We start from the raw sequence: 25,636 nt of genomic DNA, 5'->3' as shown, positions 1-25,636 counted from the left end.
AAAACTTGATTTTCTAGACTGGACTCTTAAAGTATTTGCTGTTCTATCATTTGGGAAAACCTACATAAGATTGGAAACAGGACTGAAAATGTAAAGTGGATAGGACAGCTAGTGAAAGATGAAAATGAGTAATGGGGACAGGATGATACTTTGGTATTGATTCTGAGCTAATCTAACTTCATTTTGTCATCATTAGCCCTTCCAGAAAGATCAGACATATGTTCATGAAATTTGCTGATGAAGTTATGTTGGAAATTTTAGAGTTTGATGTGCATGGAGAACTAGGTGATTTTTAAGAGCATGTGGCAGGGGAGACAGTCAAACAAACTTGCAAAAAGCAGCAAGAATTTTTTTGTTTAAGGTAGGAAAAACTAAACATTTGCAAAACAGAAAATCATGAAGGTAAGTATAATGATGGCATAAAAAGCAGTGTATGAGCTAAGACTAAATGACATGTAAATAAAGTCACCCAGCCAACAAATTCAGTGGCCATCAAAGCAGACCTAGCCTCTCATCTGGAGCACAGCAGCAAGGAAGCTCACACTGGGCAGCAGGCTCAGTGTCTGGTCCAGCTCTGTTGTACCTCAAGCTGGGAGCAGTGAACAGTGAAAATATTAACTGGTGCTACAGAGCCAAAGCACAGCGCTGCAGAGTCGTGTGCTCCATCTACTGGTGTGTCCTCTGGTAACCGACTTGTGCCACACTCAGGATGTCTCTTCCAAAGAGCACTCCTGGACTTCTCACATGTGGCAGAGGAGGGAGCTGGAAGTGAAAGTTCCTGGCATTTTTGTGGCAAAAAAAAAGATTTTTCAGAAAATTTTGCTTTGATTTAGGCAGTCTCACATTAAAACATTAGATTTCAGTGGACTTCAGGGAAATATATGCAGACCTGTGATTATTTGTTTTTATACTGCCTAAATAATGACTGGAATGTGTTTCCATGCTGGGTAACCCATGATGACACTGGTGTATTTGAGGCATCCAAGGTGAGCAATGGAGAACTCAGGGCAACATGAAAAATTCACTTCCCTGATTCTGAGCCACTCAGCCGAGCAGTAATTCCTTACCCTTGCTTTTTATCAAGGTAAAAAAATGGAGCTGAGGAGCATACAAACCTCTTTTACATTGTATGGCTTCAGAATGCTCAACTTCCAGGCTTGATTTTATCATAGAATCATAGAATATGCTGAGTTGGAAGGGATCCATGAGGATCATCAACTCCTGGCTTTTCAGAGGATACCCTCAGCATCACACCCTGTGCCTTAGAGTATCCAGAAACTTCTCGAACTGTCAGTCTTGGTGCTGTGACCACTTCCCTGGGGAGCCTGTTTCAGTGCCCCACAACCCTCTGGGTGAAAAACCTTTTCCTGATACCCAACCTAAACCTCTCCTGACCCAGCTTCATGCCGTTTCCTTGAGTTCTGTCACTGGTAATGAGAGTGAAGAGATCTGTAGCTGCCCCTCCTCTTCCCCTCCTGAGGATGCTGAACACCACAGTGAGGTCTCCCCTCAGTCTCCCCTTCTCCAGGTTGAACAGACCAAGTGACCTCAGCCACTCCTCACCAGGCTTCCCTTCCAGACCCTTCACCATCCCTGTGGCCCTTGTTTGGACACTCTGTAATGGCTTAATATCTTCTTTACATCGTGGCACCCAAAACTGCCCCCAGGACTCAAGATGAGTCTGCACCAGTGTGGAGTAGAGCAGGACCTTTATTCTGAAGCAATCCAAATGTCAGGGTTTTTTTATACTTTTCTTTCAATGATAAATATCAATGTTCTATAGGGAGTTGCAAAAGAGGATGTCCTGCCCCCGTGCTCCAGCACATTTTGCAATTTCCCACAGAACAAAATTTCCAGCTTCTTGGCAACTCTCAACTCAGACATTTGGAGGCATTGAGTGAACATAGTCCTGCAACTCCTGTGGCAGGAAAAGATCTCAAGATGTCATCGAGAAGCTATGACCTCCATCCTGAAATAGGATCAGTGATATCAGAGAACTAGTGTCTAACCTTTGCCTAGTCTATAACTCATGACCAAAAATTCTGGAAAATCTGCAGCCTTCCCATGAGGTTTCAGATTTTCCCTTATGTACTTCATCTCCACCATGAGTAGGGCCAAGATTTACTTTTCCCTTTGTGTTTTCTACATCTTCAAAGATTATAATTTTATTACCCCTTAACTGTCTTCTTGTCTAGGCCTGCATTGCAGTCATTACTCCCATGTTTCCTCAGAGGCCATGTTTTAAAATCTTCTGATTATTCTGTCCAAAACAAGACAGAGCAGTCCTCTGGAATCTTACCAGGTTTTAAAAGAGTGTCAGGATCACTATGTACATCTCTCAGCTACCACTGCTGTTTATCCATCGCAGTGTGATGTTCTCCTTCTTTTGTAACAGCAAGACATGACTGATTCTTACCAGGTTTGTGATCCACGCTGAGCACTAGAGGTTCTTTGGCCAGCTGCTCTAAGTGGCTTCCCCCCATTAGATATTTGTACATTTAATTAGTTCTTAGTGTTTCCACTAAAGAGAATCACATTTTTCCAAATTATTTATTCAATCGGCAAAGAACAATTTGAATTGTCCGTCCATCTGATCAGCAGCACACTTGCAGCCTCTCACAGCATGATGCAGTTTGAATATTTAATAAGCAAATATTTTTGTCCATCACGTAGGCTGTTACTTAGAACACTGGATAGGAGCTAGAGTCCCCATAGAACCTTATTCAAATGCTGCCTAAGGATCTGCATAGTAACTTTTGTATCTTTCAAGCCAGTGTCCACTCGGTGCTTGAATTATTTTAGAGAACGTTTCCCTGGTTTGTGAACTAAAGCATCTCTTGAGATGATGTCAAAAACCTTTCTGAGCTCAAGACATATGATGTTTACTGTGTCTTTATTTTGCAAGAGCTACTGCTCCATAGGAAAAAAAACCCATGATGTATCCATGTTGACTCCTACTCTTCTCTCATTCTTTCCCACTTGCCTTCAAATAGTTTGATTCTTCCCACACCTTGTAATTATCTGAGATACAAGGAACTGAACAGGTTCTCCAGCCCCTCTTGCCCCCTTTCAAATGACAAGTTCTTTGGACAACATGGGAGCAAGATATACAGCTGCAGAAATCCTCTCAGGGGCATGTTGCAGCTAGGAGAATTTGGTCCTGAAGTGGTTGAACCTCAGGTTGGCTGTGGATGGAGCTGAGGCTGGCAGGTGCCCGAAGGCCTAATGAGGCCGTGTGCCTGGCTGCTGACTCTGTGGGAAAGCAAGGGCCTGGGAAGGGAAGATGAGGGAGCACTGGAGTCTTGCCTTGGTACAGTCACGATGTGGCTGGGACACGCATTTGGATTTAGAGCCAGACATGTACTCTCATTTTATGCAGAAAGTCAAAGTAGTCAAAGAGAAGCATGGCTAGATCTGAGATTGTGAGGATGAATTTCACCCAGATCAGTCAGGCTGAAACAGTACAATACAGTAGGCATTTTTCACTCTCTTGTTATCCTGTGCTATTTTGAAAATTAATCTTTTATTGTCTGATTGTAGCTAGTGAGAAGACTAATATAGACAAACAAGTACAAAACATTTTTACCTTTCCAGATACTTTTCTCTTTTTCAGTTCTTCCTGATGGATTTTATTTTCTGTGTCTTTTTTTCATTTTGTGTTTTTCTTCATGAAGCCTACCCTCACCATTTAATTCACTGGATTTCTTTAGATCTGGAGGACAAAGATATTGCTCTGGACCCAGACTGTTGAACCTGATGAGACAAACATGTAGGAGATATGGCACTGAAAAAAAAAAAGCTACGTCCCCTTCCCAATTAAGAGCTCTTCCCCTATAATTACCATCTTAATGAAAGCACAACATGCAGCTCACAATACCTATAATTTCATTTTAATTACTTCTGGAAGACAATTAAAGCAGTCATTTAAAAATGAAGTTTTGCACCCCATGGAAGGGACCCATGCTGGAGCAGCCCATGGGAAGGACTCAGGCTGGAGAAGTTCATGGAGAACTGTCTCCCGTGAGATGGATCCCATGCTGGAGCAGGGAAAGGACACCTCTCCCTGAGCAACAGCAGGAACAACCTGTTATGAACTGACTGTGACCTCCATTCCCTGTCTCTCTGCGCTGCTGTGGGGGAGGAGGTAAAGCCTGTGAAGGAGGGAAGAGCAGGCAGAAGGTATCTTTAAGATTTGGTTTACTTCTCCTTTTTTTTCTCTTCTGATTTTTATTAGTAATAAATTAAATTAATTTCCCCAATTCAAGTCCCTTCTGCCTGTGATGATAATTGATGAATGATCTCTCCTGGTCCTTATCTCAGCTCATGAACCTTTCACTGTATTTTCTCTCCCCTGTCCAACTGACAAGGGGAGAGATAGAGCAGCTTCAGTGGGTGCCTGGCATCCAGCCAGCATCAACCCACCACAGGACAGTTTTTTAGGGAAAGCAAAAGCTGCGCACACAAGCAAAGCAAAACAAGGAATTAATTCACTGCTTCCCATGGGCAGGCAGCTGCTCAGCCATCCCCAGGAGAGCAGGGCCCCATCACGTGTAATGGTGACTTTGGAAGGCAAACACCATCACTCCAAATGCCCCCCCCTTTGTCCTTCTTCCCCTACTTTATATACCGAACATGATGTCACTAGGTCTGGAATATGCCTTAGGTCAGTCTGGGTCACCTGTCCCAGCTGTGTCTCCTCCCAGCTGCCCATGCACCCCAGCTTCTTTGCCAGCGTGGCAGTATGAAAGGCAGGAAAGGCCTTGGCTCTGCACGAGCCCTGCTCAGCAATAACAAACACATCTCTGAACTATCAGCCCTGTGTTCAGCACAAATCCAAAACACAGCCCCATACAAGCCACTGTGAAGAAAATTACCTCAGCCAAAGCCAGCACATATCCTCCAGTTAATAATTTTATGATTGACAAGATATGTGGCCCAAGCAAGAAGTGTGTTGCTGACGGTAAAGAGGAGGCATTCACTCCATAGCATTCATACATTCCTATTGCTAATGTGCTGGCTGTGCATACAGAAAAGGAGATGAAAAAGACGAACATCAGCATTTGACCTTTCTGACCCTGTCTCCAAAGCTTATTTCATGCATTTGTCCATGAAATAAATTTCCATCTCTCCTAGAAGTTAATGTGATTGATTTTGCACATCAGGACAAGTAGTGCAAAAATAGAGATCTCCAGCCTAGCTACCCCACATGGCAATCAGGCATCAGCAAGGATTGCTAAAATGCTCATTGGAAAATTGAAAGGCAAAAATTTTTTGTAAAAATCCAATGTATTTCTTGCTTGTATTTTTGAACTAAATACTTTGTATTATTAGCACTAATGTGAAGACACCTAAAGGATAGAACAACCAATCTTTAAGCTATTCTGTGAGCACTTTCCACGTGTTGGTGGGGAAAGCATGGTGTCAGTACTGAAAACCTGCCTGCAATCCATAGACAAGAGAAGTCAAATTGCTGAAGTCAAACCTATTGCCCTGAGCAGCGTTGGTGAAGCGAAGGGATGGTCCCAAAGCAAGCCATAAAAGCACATGGAGTAGGCTGCTTCTCTCCAGGCTTTGGCTGTGGGAGCATTTGTTGCCCATGCTCAGGCTGCCCCCAGCTCCCTGCACAGCCCTGCTTGCACCTGGCCATGGGAGCCACGTTTGGGCCAAGCTGCTGACGTGGTGAGGATGGTGAGACTGCTGCATCGCCTGCTCGCTCTCGGGAGATTTTGAGACTTTTTCACATTGAAAAGCAAACCTTATTCTGCCAAAATGTTTTCATCTAGAGCTAATAAAAGCAAATTAGACATCTTCCCCAGATCAGGAATTAATTTTGTCTGGTTGTGTGTCATGGCTAGAGTAAACAGTTTATACTTGGGCAAAGGCTGTGTTTAAGTATGGCTGGATCCTGTTTGGTTTACTGTGATTAACCTAAACAATTGAGAAATGTTGAAACAAGTTAATTTAAATTCTTTCTCCCATTTCCTACGGCTTTTCTAGGTTAGGTTCTTAAAGCAACTATTCCAGAAATTATTTCAAGGCAAGAAAACTAATGTTAACATTCTTACATTAAAATGAAATTATGGAGTTTTTTCCACCCTTATTTAATAAGACTTACACGTCCTTTCCAGATGTACACAGGCTAAACAACCTGCTGCTTAATGGGAAGTGTCTTTATGCTCAAAACACAGGAGCATTCCACTATGCCATTCTAAGCATTACAAGAAATACTTAGAATCATAGAATCACAGAATTAGCTGAGCTGGAAGGGACCCATCAGGGTCATTGAGTCCAGCTCCTGGCCTTTGCACAGAACAGCCCCAAGAGTCACACCATGCGCCTGAGAGTGTTGTCCAAACACTTTTTGAACTCTGTCAGGCTTGGTGCTGTGATCACTTCCCTGGGGAGCTTGTTCCAGTGCCCAACCACCCTCTGGGTGAAAAACTTTTTCCTGATATCCAATCCCCTGCAAGTTGCTTCTGCACTCTTCCTCAGTGTTGAGGCTGAAGTGTCAGTGATGTCATGTCACAGAAGCACTGCTCCTGCTTCTCACATGGGGCTTAGATGAGCAAAAGGGGTGGCAGCCAAAGTACATGAGTGGGTCTGTGCAAAATTGTACAGGACTTAACAACTGGAAAATTAAAAGTCTTGGTATGAGATTTATGTCCTGTCTAAACTTTTTAGCTAATTAAAGGTATGGCCTATTTTCTTCTGCCTCCCGAAGCGCCAGATGGCTTATGGAAAGCAAGTATTTTTGTTGAAGAGAATCAGTAATTTGACTTTAATTTGATGAAAGGGGGAAACTTCATCTTTCCAGAAATGTCTGGATTCAAGTATCAGCAGTTATTATCTTCAACTTGCTTAGTGCCTGTCTTATTGATGGGCTGCTCCTGAGTATGCTGTCTGCTAACCCATGCGCTGCAAATTGTAATTCTCCTTGGTGGCAGCACCACATAGTTGTTTTGAGCAGATGGGCTTCATGTTTTCTTTCACTGGGTCCTTTCCCTGACAGCCTTTATTTCAGTTTTGTTGGATCAAAGATGAAACACCCTTTTTGTCATTTTAGGCATATAAAAACTTTGCTCTTTCAAAAAATAGTATTTTACTTTAAACGATTCTCAAAAGGTCACTGTAAGAATGCACTGAAAGACCCCAAAGTAGGCCTTGTATTTCCATCTCAATCTCTGAAACAACAACCCTTTGCACTTCTGGGTCTGGGGAAGCATTTCTTATATGTTGCCAAACAACATATTCCCAATTTAATATGGATATCTTTAAAATCTTATTTTACTGGGTAGTCATAGCATAGACAGCCTTGATAAGTGAGTGCAGAGATCCTCTCAGCATTCACATACCTGTATAAGGAAGTCAGATAAAGTCCAGCTTCAAGACCTGAACATTTGCAGCCACAGGCAGACAGATGTTTATCTGAGGAGAAGTTTATACTGGCTTCTGTTTGAGAAGTAGAAAGACAGTTTTCATCTTCAAGCAAAACCAGGAACTAGATGCAGTCACTAGCTTCTGTAAAAAAATTTCTAACCTTAAATGGTCTCCTGAAACGCTGAATCATGAAGACCATGGCAGAGGAAATCTGTTTCTGAAGCTCTTTGTTTAGCATGGAAAGTTTGGGCCTAATTAAGGTTGTGGGGGGAGCTCCATTTCTATAGCTCAGCATACAGCTCTGATAAAAGGTGCTGCATCCACTTTAGTTCATCCAAAATACAGCACTTCCCTGTACCCCTCACACTGCCAGCTGGTGGCTGAAGCACTCTGTAAAAACTGGAACATTTCAGAGATCTTTATGTTGCACCGGCAGGCGGCTGAGCTGTACAATACAGAAACCCCTCCTCTGGCAGGGCTGGAAATGTTGTAGGGCTGTCTTAATTCCTGGCTCAGTGCCTGGGATTCATGGGGAGGGGGGCGAGTGAGAGTTGAGGGTGAAGGGCTTAATGCAAGTTGCTCATGTGAATTACAAACCGATGGAAACTTCACCCCAGGGGTGCCAGGAGCAGATTATGGTGGTTGTCGTCTCCTTCAGAAAGACAAGGAGACAACTGTGGTCCAGGGAGCCTCATGCAACCTCTCATGGGAGCAGAAAGACAGCAAACCTGGCCAGTAAACTGATCACCATGTCCATGCAAGCCTGTAGAAACACATCTGATGTGCAGTTCTCTTGGGCTTTGCTTCCTCTTCATCGCTCCTGCCCTAAATGAGCCAAGGGGCCCAGTTGGCGTTTTCGTCGAGCAAACGGGACGGGCAGCCTGGACAGGCGCTCCAGGAGCCTTTTATTATTTTATTCCGTTATCAGTCTCACATGCAGAATTGAGACAGAGATGGTACAAAGCTCACACCGTCACAGGCATCCAAAGACTTCCTTGTTACAGAGCATTCTTAAAAGCTTCTCAGCCAATAGCATGCTTCTGAAAGTTACAGACAACTGTTTTAACCAATCCTCAATAGCTCACGTACATCTGTTGTATGCAATACTTGCTTGTTACGCCTTTATATAACAATGCACATTATTCCATTATTGATCTTAAACTTATCTATCTTGCTAAGCATATTTTTTGCAACTTCAAAACCTATTTCAGCCAAACCTAGAAACTCTAACCATTGTTTTAATGTCCTTGCTTGCTATATAATTGTATCCTCTTCTATCTTCAAGTTTTTGCAGCTAGAGCTGATTCCTAAATTCTTTTTGCTTTATTTCTGAAACTGGCTTTTTTTTTCTCACACCTAAAAGCTTTTCCACCTCTTCATGTTTCCCCACAGGGCTGTGTGTTAAACAGGTGTATGCAATGGGTTTGCTTGCTCAGGTGCTGTTTCTGGAGGACAGACCCCCGTGGTCAGGGCAGTCCCTGTTGGGGTAAAGATGAGGCTGGGGGTAGAGGGGTGCAGGAGGAAGGGCTGATCAGAAACAATGGTGAGGTGCCCTTTGGGAGGTCGCGCAAGGCTCATGATCTCAGCTCTCAAACCCCAATACCTGGTGCAGGTCTTGTTCTGAGACACAAACACAGAGGGGAGTTTTCATGACCAGCAGGAGAAAGACCAGCACTCTGATCCAAAACCAGAGGCAGGAGGGAGGTCACTGTGCAGCCCCTGTTGGGCATCTGAAGGTGCTGGGGAAGAGGAGTGGCTGGGAGGGGCTGCCGGCAGCCTAGGCTTGAAGCCATGGATGAGTGAACAAAGAGAGCAAGGTGAATTGCTTTTTGTTTCTTCTTCCACAGAAGATCTTGCTGCAGCAGAGGAGAAAGAGAAGTGTTTTCAGCTGTGATTGCTCCCTCCTGTGACACAGGAGAGGGTCAGCCGGGGAAAAAATGCCGGGGATCTTTGCTCTCCCTGGTTAACGTGGCAACATGTTTGCGAGAGAGACATTTCAGCAGTGAGTTTAATCAGGCCAAACTTGATCAGGTGACTGTCTAATCTCTTTAAGAGTTTAGCTACCTAAATGAAACTGTCTGATGAGATTGTTTTATCACCATTATAGCTGAGCAAATAATTCACAATAGATAATTTATGAGCTGCCTTTTGCCTTTGCCTCTTCATGAAGTGATTAGATGGTACTCAAAGCATTCATTAGTCAAGAATTTTAAATCTATTTCCTGGGCTTGGTCCTCTCAGGACCCTCACAATTTGGCTGTATTTCAACAAACCACTGACTGTCTCCAGCTTTCTGCCCGTGAGCAAAGCCATTCAGCTTCTGAGGTCAAAAATAGATGAGAGCTGCCAGTAGGTCAAGGCATGGAGAGGAAATGGGGTTCAGACAACAAGGCTGGGGCACCATGGGCTCAGGCAAACTGAGTCTTGTGGGTCATGCTGGGGAAAGTAACTTGCTAGGACACAAATGACTGAAAGAAAAAATAACCAAGCACCAAAATCTTGCAATGAGTTGCGTCACTTGTACTGACCCAGGCTGAGGCTTGAATTTTTGCCATCCCCCCCCAACAAGAGCCTTCTCAACACGCACATGGTGTGCACCGACTTGCAGGAATGTTTGCCAAGTATAAGCAGCATGAAGGCAGCCAAACTGCATTCAGGAACAGGCAGACAGTCTGGAACAGTATTCACTCCATCTTCTTTGTGGCCAGAGGGAAAAACTGCCACAGGCAGCATTTTATTAAAAACATAATGCCAAAAAAAAAAAAGGCAAAAAAAAAAAAAAAGCAAATTAAGCAGGAGAGAGAGAGAAAGAACTAAGGATTGGGAAATAAATTAATCAATGTTCCTGTGGAAGCAAAGGAAGCCCTTGGGCCCCAGTACAGCTGGCTTGACAAGAGGACAGTATTGCAGGTGCTTTACATGCAGCCCCGTTTGTTTCCAGGTGCATTTGGAATAATGATGTCTTAATACCTCTATATTTCTTTTTTTTTTTCCTCAGGAGCTGGGTCATGATTTTTCCATCTTTTATCATTCTTGTCTATTCCAGGAGCTGTTGGGAATATCCTAGAAGGGGATGAAATCCCCACTGTGCTGGAAATGACATGAACTGGTGACACAGAGGCAGGCTGTGCTGGGAAACTTCCCTAACCAGTACAGACCACTGCATGGTTCAGCAGTAAACCAAAGGGCTGCCTTCTGCATTGCAGGGCTGGAGCCTCCTTGCTGTGTACCCTGGTGATAAAATCCTGACCGACACACTAATTAAGAGCTGCTCACAGTAGGATGTAGAATACGATGTTTAGGATAAGAAAGGTGGGCAAAAGCCTTAACTGAAAAAAAGTTATTAAAAGTATACAGGGTACTTTATTTTAAGGTTATAGTGTACTTCAAGACTGAAAGATCTGTGGAATTTGCCTGCATTTGCAACGCTTGCTGTGTTATGCCAAAAGGACTCAGATTTGAGCCAGCACAAACAGGATGTCGGGGCCTGAAGATCTTTGCCAGTACGTGGCCAGTGGTGGGGACTGCTGAGGGGTTGCCACTGCCACCAGTGCACTGGCACACGCTGGGGCCAGCCACAAGGATGCTTGGTTTGCCAAGGCTCAGCAGGGCTGGAAACCAGAGGTGTGGGCAGTGAGCCTTTGCATGCCTGTTGGGAAGCTGAGAGCTGTTCTACACTTGGCAGAGCGTAGCTGGCTTGAAGAGCTGGTCACCTGTGGCTGTCTGCTTGAGGGCACCTAGGCAGGGCCTCCTTCCCAAAGCCCTCATTTTGTTGATTGTAGACTAGATGTGGCCACTATGCTTTGCACACCTGACATTGGCTCTGTGTGTTGCTCTGTTCAGAGCACTGGGTGCCAGAGAGACTGTGAAATCTCTGACGTGCTGGGAAATCACTGACATGCTCAAAATTCCACAAGGCCTTGAGCAACCTGATTTTAGGTGCCTCTTTTGAACTTGACCCTGGACCAGATGATGAGCAAGCACAGCAATGGACCTGGATGCCCCTGCCATTGACTTATGAATGAGGAGATGTGGGTGCTTCTTTGAAGTATCCACGCTTGAAGGTTCAAAAGGAGATATTCAGTGCAGCCAAGTATGAGGGCCAGTGGAGGTTTTGGCACAAAAATTCAATCAATGAAAAAATGGTGATGTCTGGAGCATCTCAGATGCCAATATCAGGCACTGGTGGACTGGACCCTGTGCAAAGGCTAGATTCAACCCAAGTGACATTCAAAGCAATTCAAAGAGGGCAGAGGGAAGTATCTTGCTCTTTGTTTATTTGGTGCCTCTGTTCTGCTTATCTTCCATGGGAGGGGTATCAGCTTAAAAAGGTAGAGAGCAGTAACTGTAAGGCACAAGCACATTAATCATGCACTTCTCAGTGACACATATCTAGTGGGTTGTCTTCTGGCTCACTTAAATAACAACACCAAAATGACTGGGGTCTAACTATGGCCTTATCATAGAACCATAGAATCCATTATGTTGGAACAGCTAACCCAAAACTGCCAAGTCTGTGACTAAACCATTTCTGTAAGAATCACATCCACATTGAGACCTGAGCAAACTAGAAGTAGGAAAGCATCAACTGTAAACCCTTTCTCCCTCCCTTCCTTTGGGACTAGTGAAGGTATAACAGTGCAGGGGCTAAGGGGCCAGCAAGTTTGGCTATCTGCTAGTGCTGCTCTGCTGAAGGGCAGGGCAGAGACTGGGGGAAGGAGTCATTAGCAAAGCAGGACACATGCACATTGGACACACTGAGCATGACATTCAGGACCCTGGTGGGAAGGAATGGACTTGAATCATTTTAGGATAGGGCTCGTTTTAGGAAGAGCCCTCTCCCTATCCTGGATGCTCCAGAGACAAGAGACTAAATTGAGTTGGTGTTATTTTATTTGCTCCAATAAACATTTGATTTATACAAAACAAAACAAGACAAAACCTCCCTCAAAACAGTTTACAAAGCAAGTTAAGTGTTTGAAACTTTTGATATACAAGAGTATATATTGCTCACATTCCTATTTCATACATGAAGTACAGGTGAAATATTCCTTAAAAGAATAAAAATTTTCCTTTACATGTAGTGTTAAAAAATCCCATAAAAACGTCAGTACTGTCAGGAACTATTCATCACCGTTCCCTGACCTTCTGTGTGGATGGAGGAAGAGAAATGGGCCGTGACCTTCCACCTGCCTGGATGCACTCCCCACCCACATCTGCTACCTCTGCCTATGGCCCTATGAGTTTACAACATTGCATCCCTACAAAATTGCCATAGTATCCTCTGACTTCCACTGTAGGTGTGGAGGTTTTGCCCCACTCTGTTTAAATATTTCTGAGCAGTTTGGTTAAAATGAAAAAAAAAAAAAAAAAAAAAAAAGCAGTTACAAACCCATTTCAAATAAAGTATTTGCCATCATAAATCATCATAAATCTTAACTCCTATTTGAATAAGCATGATTCCTATTGACTTGCATGGCAACATCTTTGAGAGGAATATTGATATTTATCTGTCAAAGGTGTTTAATAAATCACACCAGATATATCTGTCCAGGATTGGTTTCTGCTGGTTGAATTTCTAACTTGCAAGGCCTGCTGACATGCTATGAGGAAGAGAGAAGTGGATAAATCACTGTAAAACACCTGAAGACAAAATTTTTAGCACTTATTAAACACATTGCTGTCATGTATATAGGCCCAATGTGATGTCAACTGTCTTAAGCATTTTGGGGAACTGAAAGAATGTAAGCAATGAGGGATCCTGTTGAAAAACTCTTTCTTTGTTTTTGTTTTTTTATTTATTCTGTGAATTGCTGACTTGCTGAGGCAGCCCTAAATGCAAGCAATGCTGAGGGCAGGATATGCCATTAACCTATTGCTATGAAGCTTTCTGTCACCTCCAAGGTGTTTTTGCAAAAATAAAGGCACCAGTTGTTGTCTCTTACTTTAGAAAGCATGGAACAGAGTCAGAATGTGGTTTGTCCAGCAATTAGACACATGTGCAGGGAAAAAAAAAAGTTTGTTCGTACAGCAACACAATCAAGGTAAAAGAAAGGGAAAAAAAATAGTACTGCCTGCACTCAGAATGCACAGCAAATATAAAACATCTGCTTGGATTGTTGCTGGCCCTGTCCTGTTCTGTATGGTTTGGGGGTGGGAATGGGAGGAGGGGAAAACTCATCCTGCTGGTATTTTGCAACCTGCTTACAAGCAGCATGAATTCAAAGCAATAAACATACAACATTAATGAACTCTATAACAAAACACACATGCGAGAAGGACCAAAACTCCTCACATGCCTGCTCTGGGACACTTTGAGGACTTGAGTTAAGATGAGAGGGAAAAGACATTCCTGAACCTTCCACAATGTGCTGCAGACAAGACCATGTAAGTACAACTGCAAAGTCAAATTGGCCTGTCTGCTGTGAGGCTGCTCCTGCAACTATGAACAGCAGGACCACAGCCAGGTGGTCACAGCATGTGCTTTGAAAGTCATCTTCTTATTGCATTTTATTCCTATTTTTTGGCAGAATGCTTAGTGCACAATTGCTGGTGTGGTGCTATACCAGTCTCCCCAGGCTCCTTCCCTAAGGAGTGGGATTTCTAACACACTGGTAATTTCCTGGAAGCACTTTTTTTTAACATCTTTTTTCCCCCCAGGACATAGCTGTTTATAGATATATAGATAGATATATATATATACATACACACACATTTTATAGCTATATATGTATATATATATATAAAAATAGCAATTTCATAGTTATATACAGGCATTAATAAAGTGCATAATGTTATTGGCTATTTTCAAATCTCATTTCCTGAGGAAGTGCTACCATACATAGCTCCTCCTACGACATGGTGCCGGCCGCCAGTGCTAGGGTATGACGGCTACTCCCCCAGCTTTTAATTCCCTGGATACATCTCCCTGTTCAGAGCTGGAACCTAAAGGGAGTAGTGACAGCCTCAGTCCTCCAGGAAGCAAGTCAAGGCACTGATCAAGACTCCTTCCTTTGCCAAGGTGAACACGTCTAGGAGCGACTTCCCTCCGTTCCGGAGCTCTCGGGCACACGCTACTTCGCAGTGGTCACAGAGCCGTCCTCGGGAATCTTCTCCTCCGAGCAGCTCCTTCCTGAGAGCCTGTCGTGGTGCTTGAGCTCGCTGAAGCGCTCGGCCACGCACTGCGCCGTCAGCCGGGCCTCGGGGTCGTGGTCCCAGCACTCGATAAGGGTTTCACACACCATCTGGATGCCCTGCAGGGAGCACAGCGAGAGCAGCCGTGAGGGGTCCAGCCACTGACAGAGCTGCTCTCTGAGAGCTGCTTTAGTGCCCTCAGAAGTTTGGGGGTTATTTCACTTGTGTTCTGGAGGTTCTTTATGGGATCTGCTGCTTCTGTCATGGGGGCATTGATACCTTTTTGTTTTTTTAAAGAAACCCTACTACAATATTTTCAGCACTTTAGTTGGTACCGTCATTTCTGGGCATGTGTTCTGATATGTTACAGCAAGAACAATGGTGCTTTGGACTAGCTATAGAATCAGGCAGGGTTTTTTTGTTTATTAAATATGACAAGAATTCTAGGACAACATGACTTCTTGCTCAACCCATGCCTTTGCATGCCTGAATTCTGTTTGAGTTTTTCAAACAAAATTCTGATTGCCAGCAACATTGGGCTGTACATCAGCTCTTTATGAATTCCTTGTGGACTACCTAAATCTATGTGCAAATATGGGCCACAGTCCCACAAACACTTAAACACATCACTCACAGTTGGAACTGTTTAACCTTCATTTCAATTCTGATGCAAATGTTTACAGGAGCAAAAACCCAGTTGCATCTCTGTAATGCATTTTATAAACATGAGGTATTTTCCAGGAAAGTGTGTTTTGCTTTATGACACTAAAAGCCCATTAAGTAGGATTTATCTTAAACTTATTTGAAAAATAACATTTCACAACACTGCATTAATTGTATAATTTACCTAATTGGTGATGTTGACTGATGTCAGTGCTAATAGCAGAATGTTACTGTCTGTATAAAAATAACATTAGTTTTCTGCTGGCATTGAAATTACAAGCAGTAAATTAAATTAAATATTAAACATTAACTTGAAATCAATAGTGCAACAAATTTCATTAAGGGGGGTGTGGGGGTAATTGTAATATGTAAATCCATTCCAGAATTTTATCACGATGAATAATGAGTTCATTACAAAAACACCACTGCAGAGGAAGGAAATGAATATGGAAGAGCCACTACAGTAAAAACAACTTCTATGGAGTTCAAAGCAAATCCTCAGCTGCTGCAAACTGTCACAGCCCTGCGGAAACTGATGCATCACTGCATTTTAGATAGCACAATGTGAAACACTGAAGGGATTCAGGCGAAGGGAATTAAATCCACCTTCCTTAAAAGTTATCTGAGTGTGTTATCAAGCATCCATTTCCTTCCTTAGACTCTTAGCTGAATCCTGTTGGAGCCAGCTGTGCCCATTCTGTGACACACAAGCACAAGTGCATGGCCCTCCTGGTTGGTGGGGTGCCCTGTACTGGGAGCAGATTGAGATGTGGGTTTTATATATGGAAGAAATCTCTGAAATCAAATGCAGGACACCTAGGTCCAAATCCATGATCATTTTACTTGCCAGATCATTACCAGAGGTGATGAAATCCACAGTGTATCCCACAGCTCTTACCCCAGTACCTCAAGCTGCAGCTCTCCACACACTCAGCCTTGCTGTCAAGGGCTTTTAGTGCTGGTAGTATCAGATACCCAGGTGTCCCTCAAAATTCAGCATTCTTCCCTTGTTAAAAGCCCCTTCTCAATAACCCTATTCTTCACAGCTGAGTACATAGAGAGCAAGTCCCTGCAGTCCAGGAAGGAGCTGCACTCTGCCATACTCATCAGGTAGCAGGTGTTCTCGGTTGGAAAGATGATTGATTTTGGCCAGTCACTTGGTCTTTTTAAAGTAGATGTCAGACTGATTTTAACTTCCCAAATGGAATGAAAAAGGGAGTGTTACATTGCTCCTGATGGAAACAGTAGATGATATTTTTGGTTGTGTGGGCTTTTATAAATGGTTGTGATAGTTTCCTTTTGTCGGTAAAGACCACTCAGCATATTTCATTGAGAAGTGGAATGACCAAACCTCACTTCTCTGATATGATTCACATTTTATCTCTACGGATAAAACTACTGAGAGCAAAAGTGAAGAGATGCATGCCTTTGGCGTGTTTTCATTCAGTTTCATGTACTAAAAAAATCTACTATTGTCTAGGAAGCGCAAGGGAAATGGACTGCTAACGCACAACCTGAAAAAAACCAGACTGGCTTGCTGAAGACTAATTTTGTATTTCCTTAAACCTGTCAACAACTGGGATACAACTACGACTGGTCTCCACGACAAAGTATGAGATTTGCTTTCTCTGCTTAAGAACCTCTGTAGTAGGATGGTCTCCCTGGAAATGGGGTAAAACAAGTTGAACAGTGACCTATTTGCAAAGCTACCAATGGTGAATGGAGAAGGGGGTCATGCTGCTTTACGTGTTAAATAATGCTGAAATCAGACTGACTCAAAGTTAAACATCTTGACGGTGAGGTGAAGAGTGGTAGACCTGGTAAACTGCCTGACAAAGGAACAAGCAAGTGATACTACTACTAACTTATCTAAAGCTGCTGAGCTGACAGAGCTGGCCTGGAGACATCTGACTGACAGCTCCTATACCGTGTAGTACATAATTCTGATTAAGATATTTTTGTCTAGTCATTATCATAATAAATAATTTATATTTATATAATATATCTGGTTTGCCAACCTTAATAGTTTGAGACAAAGTTGTATAATGGTTCAATTGCACCTATTTAATCCTTAAAACATAAACTGTTGACAAAATCTGGGGCTAAGACTGGATCCAGCCACACCTAGACTCCTCTCTGAGAAGGTGTTTAGAAAGCAAGGACATCCTTTCTGTACCTCATGACTCAACAGGAGGGCTTCTCTAATAAATTTTGTCTGAAGCTCCCACTCTGGCTGCAACAGAGGCCCATGTGAGAAGTTGTTTTCTTTGCCCCTTCAGAACCTACACAAAGTGTGCTTTAAGGGCCTAATTATTCTGTGGCTCTCTGGATGATTGCTGGATCTCAGGTTTCCAGTGTTTCTGTTTTAATTGCTTTTAGATTACACTGGTGTGCAGCAGGAATCTCAGGGCTTTGGGGCAGGCACGGTACAGAGAACTGTGGTGTCTGAACCACATCAGCATCAGTGTCACTGTGTGACAGAGCTCTACTCCGTGGAAAGAAAGGTCCAGCCTGTTGGGCAGGGCACTGAGTTAAGGCTCAGACTTCAGGCAGCAGCTAAATCTACAGTGCAGCTCCCACTGCTCACAGCTGGTGCTCTTACCTGATGGTTAAGCCAGGAGCTGGGGATCTCGGGTCGCCCTCTGTCTCTTAAGACATTGTCCTTCATGCTTTCCACACAAGGGTGTTCTCGCACTTTGGAGCCAAATGGGGGCTCGTACTCTTTCACTTCTGACAAGAGAAGAAGCAAACACAGGGTATTTAGCTGGGCTGTGCTGGTGCCAAGAGTGAAGGGAGCTGGCTGTTCTCTGAGGAGCAAGAGCTACTGATTAGTTGCCCACTGCCACTGTTCTGCTTGACCAGCTCCAAACAAAGCAAAGCCAGTTGGCATTTTCAAAAATGTTTCAAATGTGTTTCTCCCACACACTCCCTCCCTCCCCTTTTGTTTCCTAGCCAACAAAAAAATTCTCATTTAAACCCTTCAGTACATAATAATATTAGCAACAGCCCAAGAAGCAGAGTCATCTATAATGGTTTGTGAGCCTTTCAATCTCTGCTGAGGTAAAAAACACAGGAGCTTTAAGGTGAGTTTTGCCTGAGCCAAGCTTTTGAAGAGCTAGTCACCCTTAGCTCTCCTGGAGTCCACACACATTTGCCAGGTGAAATATAAACTGAAATCTGTCTAGGTCATGAGATGTGAATGTACAGATTGCTAGGATGAAACAGTTGCTTGAAAAGGACAAAGATACAGTTAAGGAGCAATGCTGGAAGCTGCCATACTGCCCTTGTTTACTCACTCCTAAGCTGCATTCTTTTCTAGAAAGTAGTAGTCTGCTCTTATTTTAGACTTCCTTCCCAAAATGGATCAGTTTTGGCCTATTATACAGGGGCACAGCTTTCTGAAGGGACCGCTGCCACTCTAGTTTTTGTTCGCATGCTGCATATTTTTTTTGCTTTTCTTTAGAGAGAGAAAGGAAGAGGCAGACATATGGGACCTTTGGAGAAAACTCAAGAAATCTCTGAGAGCGGAAATATTATAGTAGATGCTGACACAGTGTAGAAAATGCTGTGGTTTCTTTGGGAACAGATGGAGCCTTTACTCACAGGCCTAATGACTTGCTGGTATCAGATAAAGATTTATGAAGTTGGCCTGTTCTTCTGCCTCTTATTTCTTTCTAGGAATTAATTGAGGGCAAGAAAAACTGAAGTGTAATCTACAAAGCAGTCTGGAGAATGCATGCGAGTGCCCAGACGATGTGTGAAGAGAGACAAAGGAGTGGAGAGACAAACCGCTGTTGCCTAATGTTACAACCGAAGTTCAGCTGCAGTGTCCGGTGCTGCTCACTCCTCTCAAGGTGTAAAAAGCTCCAAGAAAGGTGGTAAGGATTAAAGGCCCAGAAGAAATGGGAAGAACCTCTAAAACTTGGCTTTGTTTACTTTGGAGAGCAAGGTAAGGATGGGGTCATATGATATGCTACTGAAAATAACTAATGATCAAGATAACACACGTCAGATCTTTTTGTCATGTCTCACAATAAAAACAAGGCAGTACTGAAGACAACTAACTTTGGACTTTTCTCCAAAGCCTTGAAGTCAGGCTGTAGATCTCACCTGTATGTGATGGCCATGAGACAAAGACCTTATAAGGCTAATGCTTAAAAAGAATAGCCAAGTTACAATAACAAACATTTTGGAAGGGATATTAAACCTTGTGCTTCAAATGTTCAGCGTTTAGAGATTCAGCTGCAAACAACTGTGTGCAGTGCAGCGGATCACCCCATAGACACCTCCTACAGAGCTCTCCTTCCTTCTCCCTAGCCATCTGGTGCTGGCCACTGTCCACACAATGCTCTGGAGAATGGCTATAGTCCAGAAACAGAACTCCTATATTTTAAAGCCCAAGTGCCAAAGACTGCTTCGCCTTCTTTCCTGTACAAGAAGGCATACCAGTTTCACCCACATTAATCTGAGTCGGAGATTACTCAGCCAAAGTAAATTTACAAGACTTCAGCCCTAGAAATGAATTGGGAAGTTGCCATCTTGCTAGTCAGACCTGGGTTACTATGCAGCGGATGCACAGTGATTATATTGCACATACCTGTATGTTCAAAGCTAACAAAAATATTAAAGTTCGCTGGGAAAATTTAAATCGCATGACCTAGATGGCCATTTCCTGCACCATCTCCACCAGTCATGGTTTAGTTGTGGTAGTGGTCATGGACACCAGTCAAGGCTCTGAGATTTTGCAGTGTGAGGAGTCGGAGGAGTCTGAATGTCCAACAGAGGAAAGTTGGTGCTGTGGTATCGACTTGTTCCCTCTCACTGATTTAATCTGAAGGTTGCTCAGGTTCATGAGGTGGTTCAAGCAGGAGAAGGGAAAGCCTTTCCTGGGAGTTGATAGGTTCATAATACATTTTCCCTGTTTGAGAAATTGTTTATAAGTTATGAGCATTCCTCTTCCAAAGATAAAGAATGGATAGGTTTTTCACATTTGGATTTTTTGTTGCTGCTTTGTTTTTGTTTACGGTAAAGAAAGAGAAATTGAGGCCAGATGCCAATTCACTGTAATGACTTTTTACTAATACAGTCATGCCTTCCCTCAGTTTGAAAAGCATGTGGCATCTTCTTGCTATTTATTATCATGTTTCTCTTTCCCTTGGAAAGAAAAAAAAAGCCCACTAAATCCTCATGCAGTAAGTCATCCTAATGCTGTGGAATCTCAACTGTCAGACACATTTTGCAGTAATAGCTGGTGTTATTCATGGATCATGTTTACCTGCTATAGTAGATGTAATAGATGTCAATTTGAGGTAGGTTAAGATGTTTGTGCCTAGCTGCCTGTGCATGGCTGTATCCAGATGCTGATTCTATTTCTCATGTCTTATATGTTTCTTTTGATCGGTTTTAGGCCGGTTGGGCACTAAATATGACACCTGGATGAAGTACCATAAATATGTCAGGAACCATGAACTACAGAACCTTTAGCATTCAATAATGGCAGACTTCCTTCAACTTTAACCTCCAGCATTTAATCTTCATGGTTGAGAGCTGACTTGCACTACTAACTGCTGTACCTCTAGTTTCTTTTGACATTGGCCTGGCCATAACTCTCAGAAAGGCTGGGATTGGATTTTTAGCCCCAAACAGAGACATTACTGAAAATCTATTTGTTGCATGTGATGAAGGCTTGGAAAATTTGGCTCACTTGTGGTCTTTTTCTACTCTAAGCTTTTTGCAGTGAAATTTTCTTTGGGTCAGAAGAGCATACATACAAACCCTGTTGACACTCCCTCATGTGATCTGTCTTACTGATTTCTGTGGGACAGCTTCTCATGCTGGACGATGAAGACTTATTTGCAGAATCAAAGCAGGAGTGAGGTGAAAGGCCAGCAGAAATCAACTGTGAGGCACAGTCAGCAGTGAGCTTGTGTTTGGGAACTTCTTGGTCCCTTTGAAATGCCCCTTTATTTAGAGCTTATGAGGGGGTAGAAGGGATAAATCAGTTGATGGTGGAGCTACTGTGACAAGTCATGCAAACACAGTAGTGTCCTTCAGATAGTGTCTTTCTTCATGCTAGGGGAACTTGGGGAGTGAATCTGCCAGCTTGCGCTGTTGCACAAAGGGAAAATAAGGCCCAAAGCAGAGGCCCAAAAGCTGTTTCATGGCCAAGTTTAAGGAGCTGTCAAATGCTTACTTCATAGATTTCCCTAGGTTTCCCTGTTAAGGAGAAGGGTGCACTGGGATGGGTGAACTCACTGAGCACAGATATCTCTTAAGTGACTTCACATCTAATGATCAAAGACACAGTCACTCTTCTATAGGTTTGGGAGTGCACGAGCCCTGCCATCAGTGTAGGCTTAGGGGCTGCTCAGTCAATGCACACTGAATCCTGAGGTGGGAAAGTAGCAAACACAGAGCAGTTAGGGCATGTCTGCAGCTGGCTTGTAGTGGCATACAGCCCTGGCTGGTCGATCCACACAGTGCAGCATCACCCCATGACAGGCACCCATGTCCTAGAAATTCTCCAAGTGTCACCACAGTGCTAGATGTAAGCTAGATGTAATCTCTTAAGTGACTTCACATCTAATGATCAAAGACACAGTCACTCTTCTATAGGTTTGGGAGTGCACGAGCCCTGCCATCAGTGTAGGCTTAGGGGCTGCTCAGTCAATGCACACTGAATCCTGAGGTGGGAAAGTAGCAAACACAGAGCACATCAGTGCTTGACATGGGGCATGGTGCAGTGACCTTATCCACTGCCACATGGCTTGTTGAAGGACATGCTACCTTACATCTAGCACTGTGGTGACACTTGGAGAATTTCTAGGACATGGGTGCCTGTCATGGGGTGATGCTGCACTGTGTGGATCGACCAGCCAGGACTGTATGCCACTACAAGCCAGCTGCAGACATGCCCTAACTGGTCTCTTCTCCACAAAAGAAGAAATTTAAATCAGGCCCCAGCTGGAGCCACCTCAGGGCCCAGTGCACAGGCACAGCCCCGCTGTACAGGCCATCTAATTGCTCCCTGCTGCCAGAAACATCACTGCTCCACGTCAGTGTGATGAAAGCTGAGCACTTCATGAGGTACAGGATGCACAAATGTTTAGCTGCCAAACTGTGGCTCTTGGCTGAGTCTTTCCAAGTAAGCATAAGATTAATCCTGATTTTATTCACATGAAACATAGCTCCAGTAAAGCAAGGCTGCCATTTTAAACAAAGCCCTGTTACTATACCAAAGCCAGTCACCACTCCACTGCTTGAGCAACATCACCATTTTCTGAGGGGTTTCTCTTCTCCCTCTTCACCGAACCCATGTATCCAAGAAGTTTTCTTTCCTCTCCTTCTCCCCTGCCACCCCCAACAGTCCCTCACCCACACCAGTTGCAATACAAACCAGATGGTTTTCTTTCCTTTCTAGGAGGCTGTCAGAGAAATTACACTTGTCTCAGTCACCAAAGCTGTGTCACTCTGAAAGCAAGTGGTTGAGATGAAAATTGTATTTCTTGCAACGTGCAGCATCTGGTGCACAGCTGTTGTGCTGAATGAAATACCAAGTTAACAGCAGTGTGGTACAGTTGAAGTTCTCCCCAAAGTAGTATTGCTGAGTTTCTAAATATGCCTCTTAAATTATACTCTGGTGAAAAGTCAGTCAACCTCGATCTTTGCCTCTGTCTCCCTTTCCCTCGTGCCCCATTTCTGCTGCTCCATATTTAGCACAACAAAGTAACAATGAACAGCATGGCCTTTCTCAAAAGCCGATCCCCACCTGCTTATTTACTACAGCAGCTTCACAGTACGGATTGTGCTGCTGGGTATTTTTGTTTAAATGTCTGCTGACTGAAGAGGCCTGGCATAGCGTGGAGGCTGTGTTTGACAAAGCTGCTGTAGTGAAAGGACCTGCCTGCATCACCTCCCACACTCACTGAACACCTGCATGCTGACAAATGAATCCCGAGAGCTCCCTTTGAAAAAGAAATCAGTCCCTGTACCTCCATGTGGCTGAATGGCAATTAGCCTCCCTTCCTCGCATGCTTCCCTCCCTAAATAAAGTTGTTAATGCTGTTGCCTCGGCTTAGACTCCCATTCTTGCCTTCAAAACTGCCCTGAGCTGACACCTCAGCCAAGCCTGCCCTGCAAAGACAGAGCCTAGATCTTTCAGGCTCCTTTGAAAAGGCTGTCTGCAATCAGGTCAGCCTACTCCGCCTTACATGCAAAGACATTTCTCTCACTGTCAAACAGTCTAGGAGTAAAAGAGGGGTTTGCATGAGCAGAGGCAGCTCCTCAGGAAGGCTGTGAGGAGAGAAGGGAGTCTCACAAGTGACAGATGGAGAAAGAAAGCAGAGGGGGAGCTGTAGTCATGAATCACTGTAAGGGTATTTCACCAGCTGGCTGCAAAGATAACCAGACTGCATGAACCAGGGAAAAATCTAAGAAGGAAATTAGAGTAATGGTGCAATGCTGTTGTAGCGCAGTATCAGTGACAAGTTAAGGGATCTGCATCCTGGGAGTTGTGTTTAACGGCTTTAGACAGAGATGCTAAGTGCAAGTTCCAACCCCTATGGATCTGCCTGAGTGCTCCTGGGGTTTTTCTGGGGATCTCACCTCAGGAAAGATGACTCAAGTAGGGAAACAAAATTCAAGAAATGTGTTTCTGGAGATGAGAATGACTGAGGGATGAAATGAATGGGGAAAATCAGGATGCAGGTGGGGGTTAAGCATCACTTGAAAGGGGATGCTGGGCCAGAGAAATATTTCCCTTTACTGAAATGACTTCAGCTCTTCTTCTCAAGGTTATAATGGTTCAACCTCTTCTAGCTAAACATGCTGGTGATTTTCCTTCCTTATGAAACTCCCTTTATATCCTCTTTTAGCAGTTGCCTTCTGAGAACAGCAGCAATAAGATTTGCTTTTGCTACAATCTTCATTTTGCCCTACTCAGCAAATATGAACAGGAAGGGACTCAGGCATCATCAAAGACTCCACAGAAAACAGCTCATATTTATATGAATCAGGTGAGTTCCTAAATGCAAGAAACAGAGAGAGATCAAGAGACAGGGCAAAGTTCTCTTTTCTCAGGTTTTAAATCTCTTCTGCCACATTCAAAAAGTGCTAATGAAAGGCTGGGGTTGTGCCAATGCACTTAGAAACAGGCATGACCACGAGCCATTAAATATGGATAGGTTTGCCTTGGAATATGAGGTTCAGTTCCTGAAGCACCAAATGTTTTGCCCTTAAATGTCTGACAAGAAAAGAGTTAGGTGGTTTCTTCATGCTTTAAAGCTAGCACTTTTGGCACACATACTCGCTTTGTAGCTTTCCTGGCAGGGTGCACACAGGGGTGAATCTGTTGCCCATGATACAGCCCACCCAGCAAGACCAAATGCTGGTCAGACAAAGCAGGAGACTGAGACGGAGGCAATTCCTCCCTCCTGCACATGCACATCATGGTGCAGCCACACAGTCACTGTGCAGAGTGGCTTCAGAGACCTCGCTTGTGGTATCCCACAGATGCTGGTAGAAAAACAAGGAGCAGCTATGCACATCTTCCCCTGGGACATTGGTTTCCCTCCTGTACACTATGTTCCTCATAGCACAGTGCTCTAGCCTGGCAAGACTGTCCTGTCTCTGCATCTATGGCAGCCTTCAAGGTGGAACCGTGCCAAGTCTGATGAAAAGGGACCCTCTGTGGTTTTGGAAGAAGGATAACAAATCAAATCACAGTTGCATATCTACTGTAATATGCACATTAGTGTTACCTTTTACAGCCCCTCTCCTTTGACTGCCCGTGGGAGCCCTGAACTGTGCAGCAATATTTTTTAGAATGACTGTTAGACGATTCCAGGAGGCTGAAGAATTTTATACGCAACTTTGTCTTATTTTAGTTCCTGAAGTAAGGTGAAAAACTTCAAACATGGCAATATGTATTGCAGATATCCCAACAGCAACTTTTCTGCTTCTAACACACTGGGAACTCTGGGTCAGCTTTAGGCAAAGCAGAAATTGAGAGTTTTATTTCAGAAGAAACTCTGAATATGAACAAGCATAGCAGCTTTTCCTGGAGCTGTTCTGATAGTCAGTTCCAATAATTTTTATTTTGTTGCTACACTTTATATAGCAAACATCCCTTGATTTCTCATATGGATGACCTCTAGCAAAATCACAAAGCATGATGTGCAGCAGCTGTTGATTTTGGGCAAACAGGAAACTTTCCATATGACTATGATGCCTCTTACTAAAATTATCAATTAGTAAGTGGCACACTTAACTGGCCCTTATTACCTCTGAGGATTAACATTCCATGAAAGAAAATGGGAAGCAGTTATCACTTCTTGGGTTTCCCATTTACTTATGTTTCCAATTAGTTTGTATGAGATCAACCAGACTGAGTCAATTCATGGCTACACAAGATGTCATAGGAAAACCAGACTTTAATAATCTTTAAAACTGATCTACCTAACAG

General features: G+C 43.6%; 1 protein-coding gene across 3 annotated transcripts in view; it reads right to left on the bottom strand.

The window, feature by feature from the left end:
- Positions 1-12,248: 12,248 nt before the first annotated feature.
- TGFBR2 (transforming growth factor beta receptor 2) overlaps positions 12,249-25,636 on the bottom strand; it is a 62,848-nt gene continuing 49,460 nt past the window's right edge. For all 3 annotated transcript variants that reach the window (XM_069007376.1, XM_069007378.1, XM_069007377.1), the window contains 2 exons: positions 17,777-17,904; positions 12,249-14,630 (listed from right to left, as the gene is read on the bottom strand). In XM_069007376.1, the coding sequence (XP_068863477.1) occupies positions 14,451-14,630; positions 17,777-17,904 (308 nt within the window). In that variant the 3' untranslated portion in view covers positions 12,249-14,450. The remainder of the gene's footprint in view (positions 14,631-17,776; positions 17,905-25,636) is intronic.

The sequence above is a fragment of the Aphelocoma coerulescens genome, chromosome 2 (genome assembly GCF_041296385.1).
Source record: "Aphelocoma coerulescens isolate FSJ_1873_10779 chromosome 2, UR_Acoe_1.0, whole genome shotgun sequence".
NCBI classification, from domain to species: Eukaryota; Metazoa; Chordata; class Aves; order Passeriformes; family Corvidae; genus Aphelocoma; species Aphelocoma coerulescens.
The sequence above is the reverse complement of the archived record's forward strand: the minus strand, read 5'-3'. Positions and strand labels throughout refer to the sequence as shown.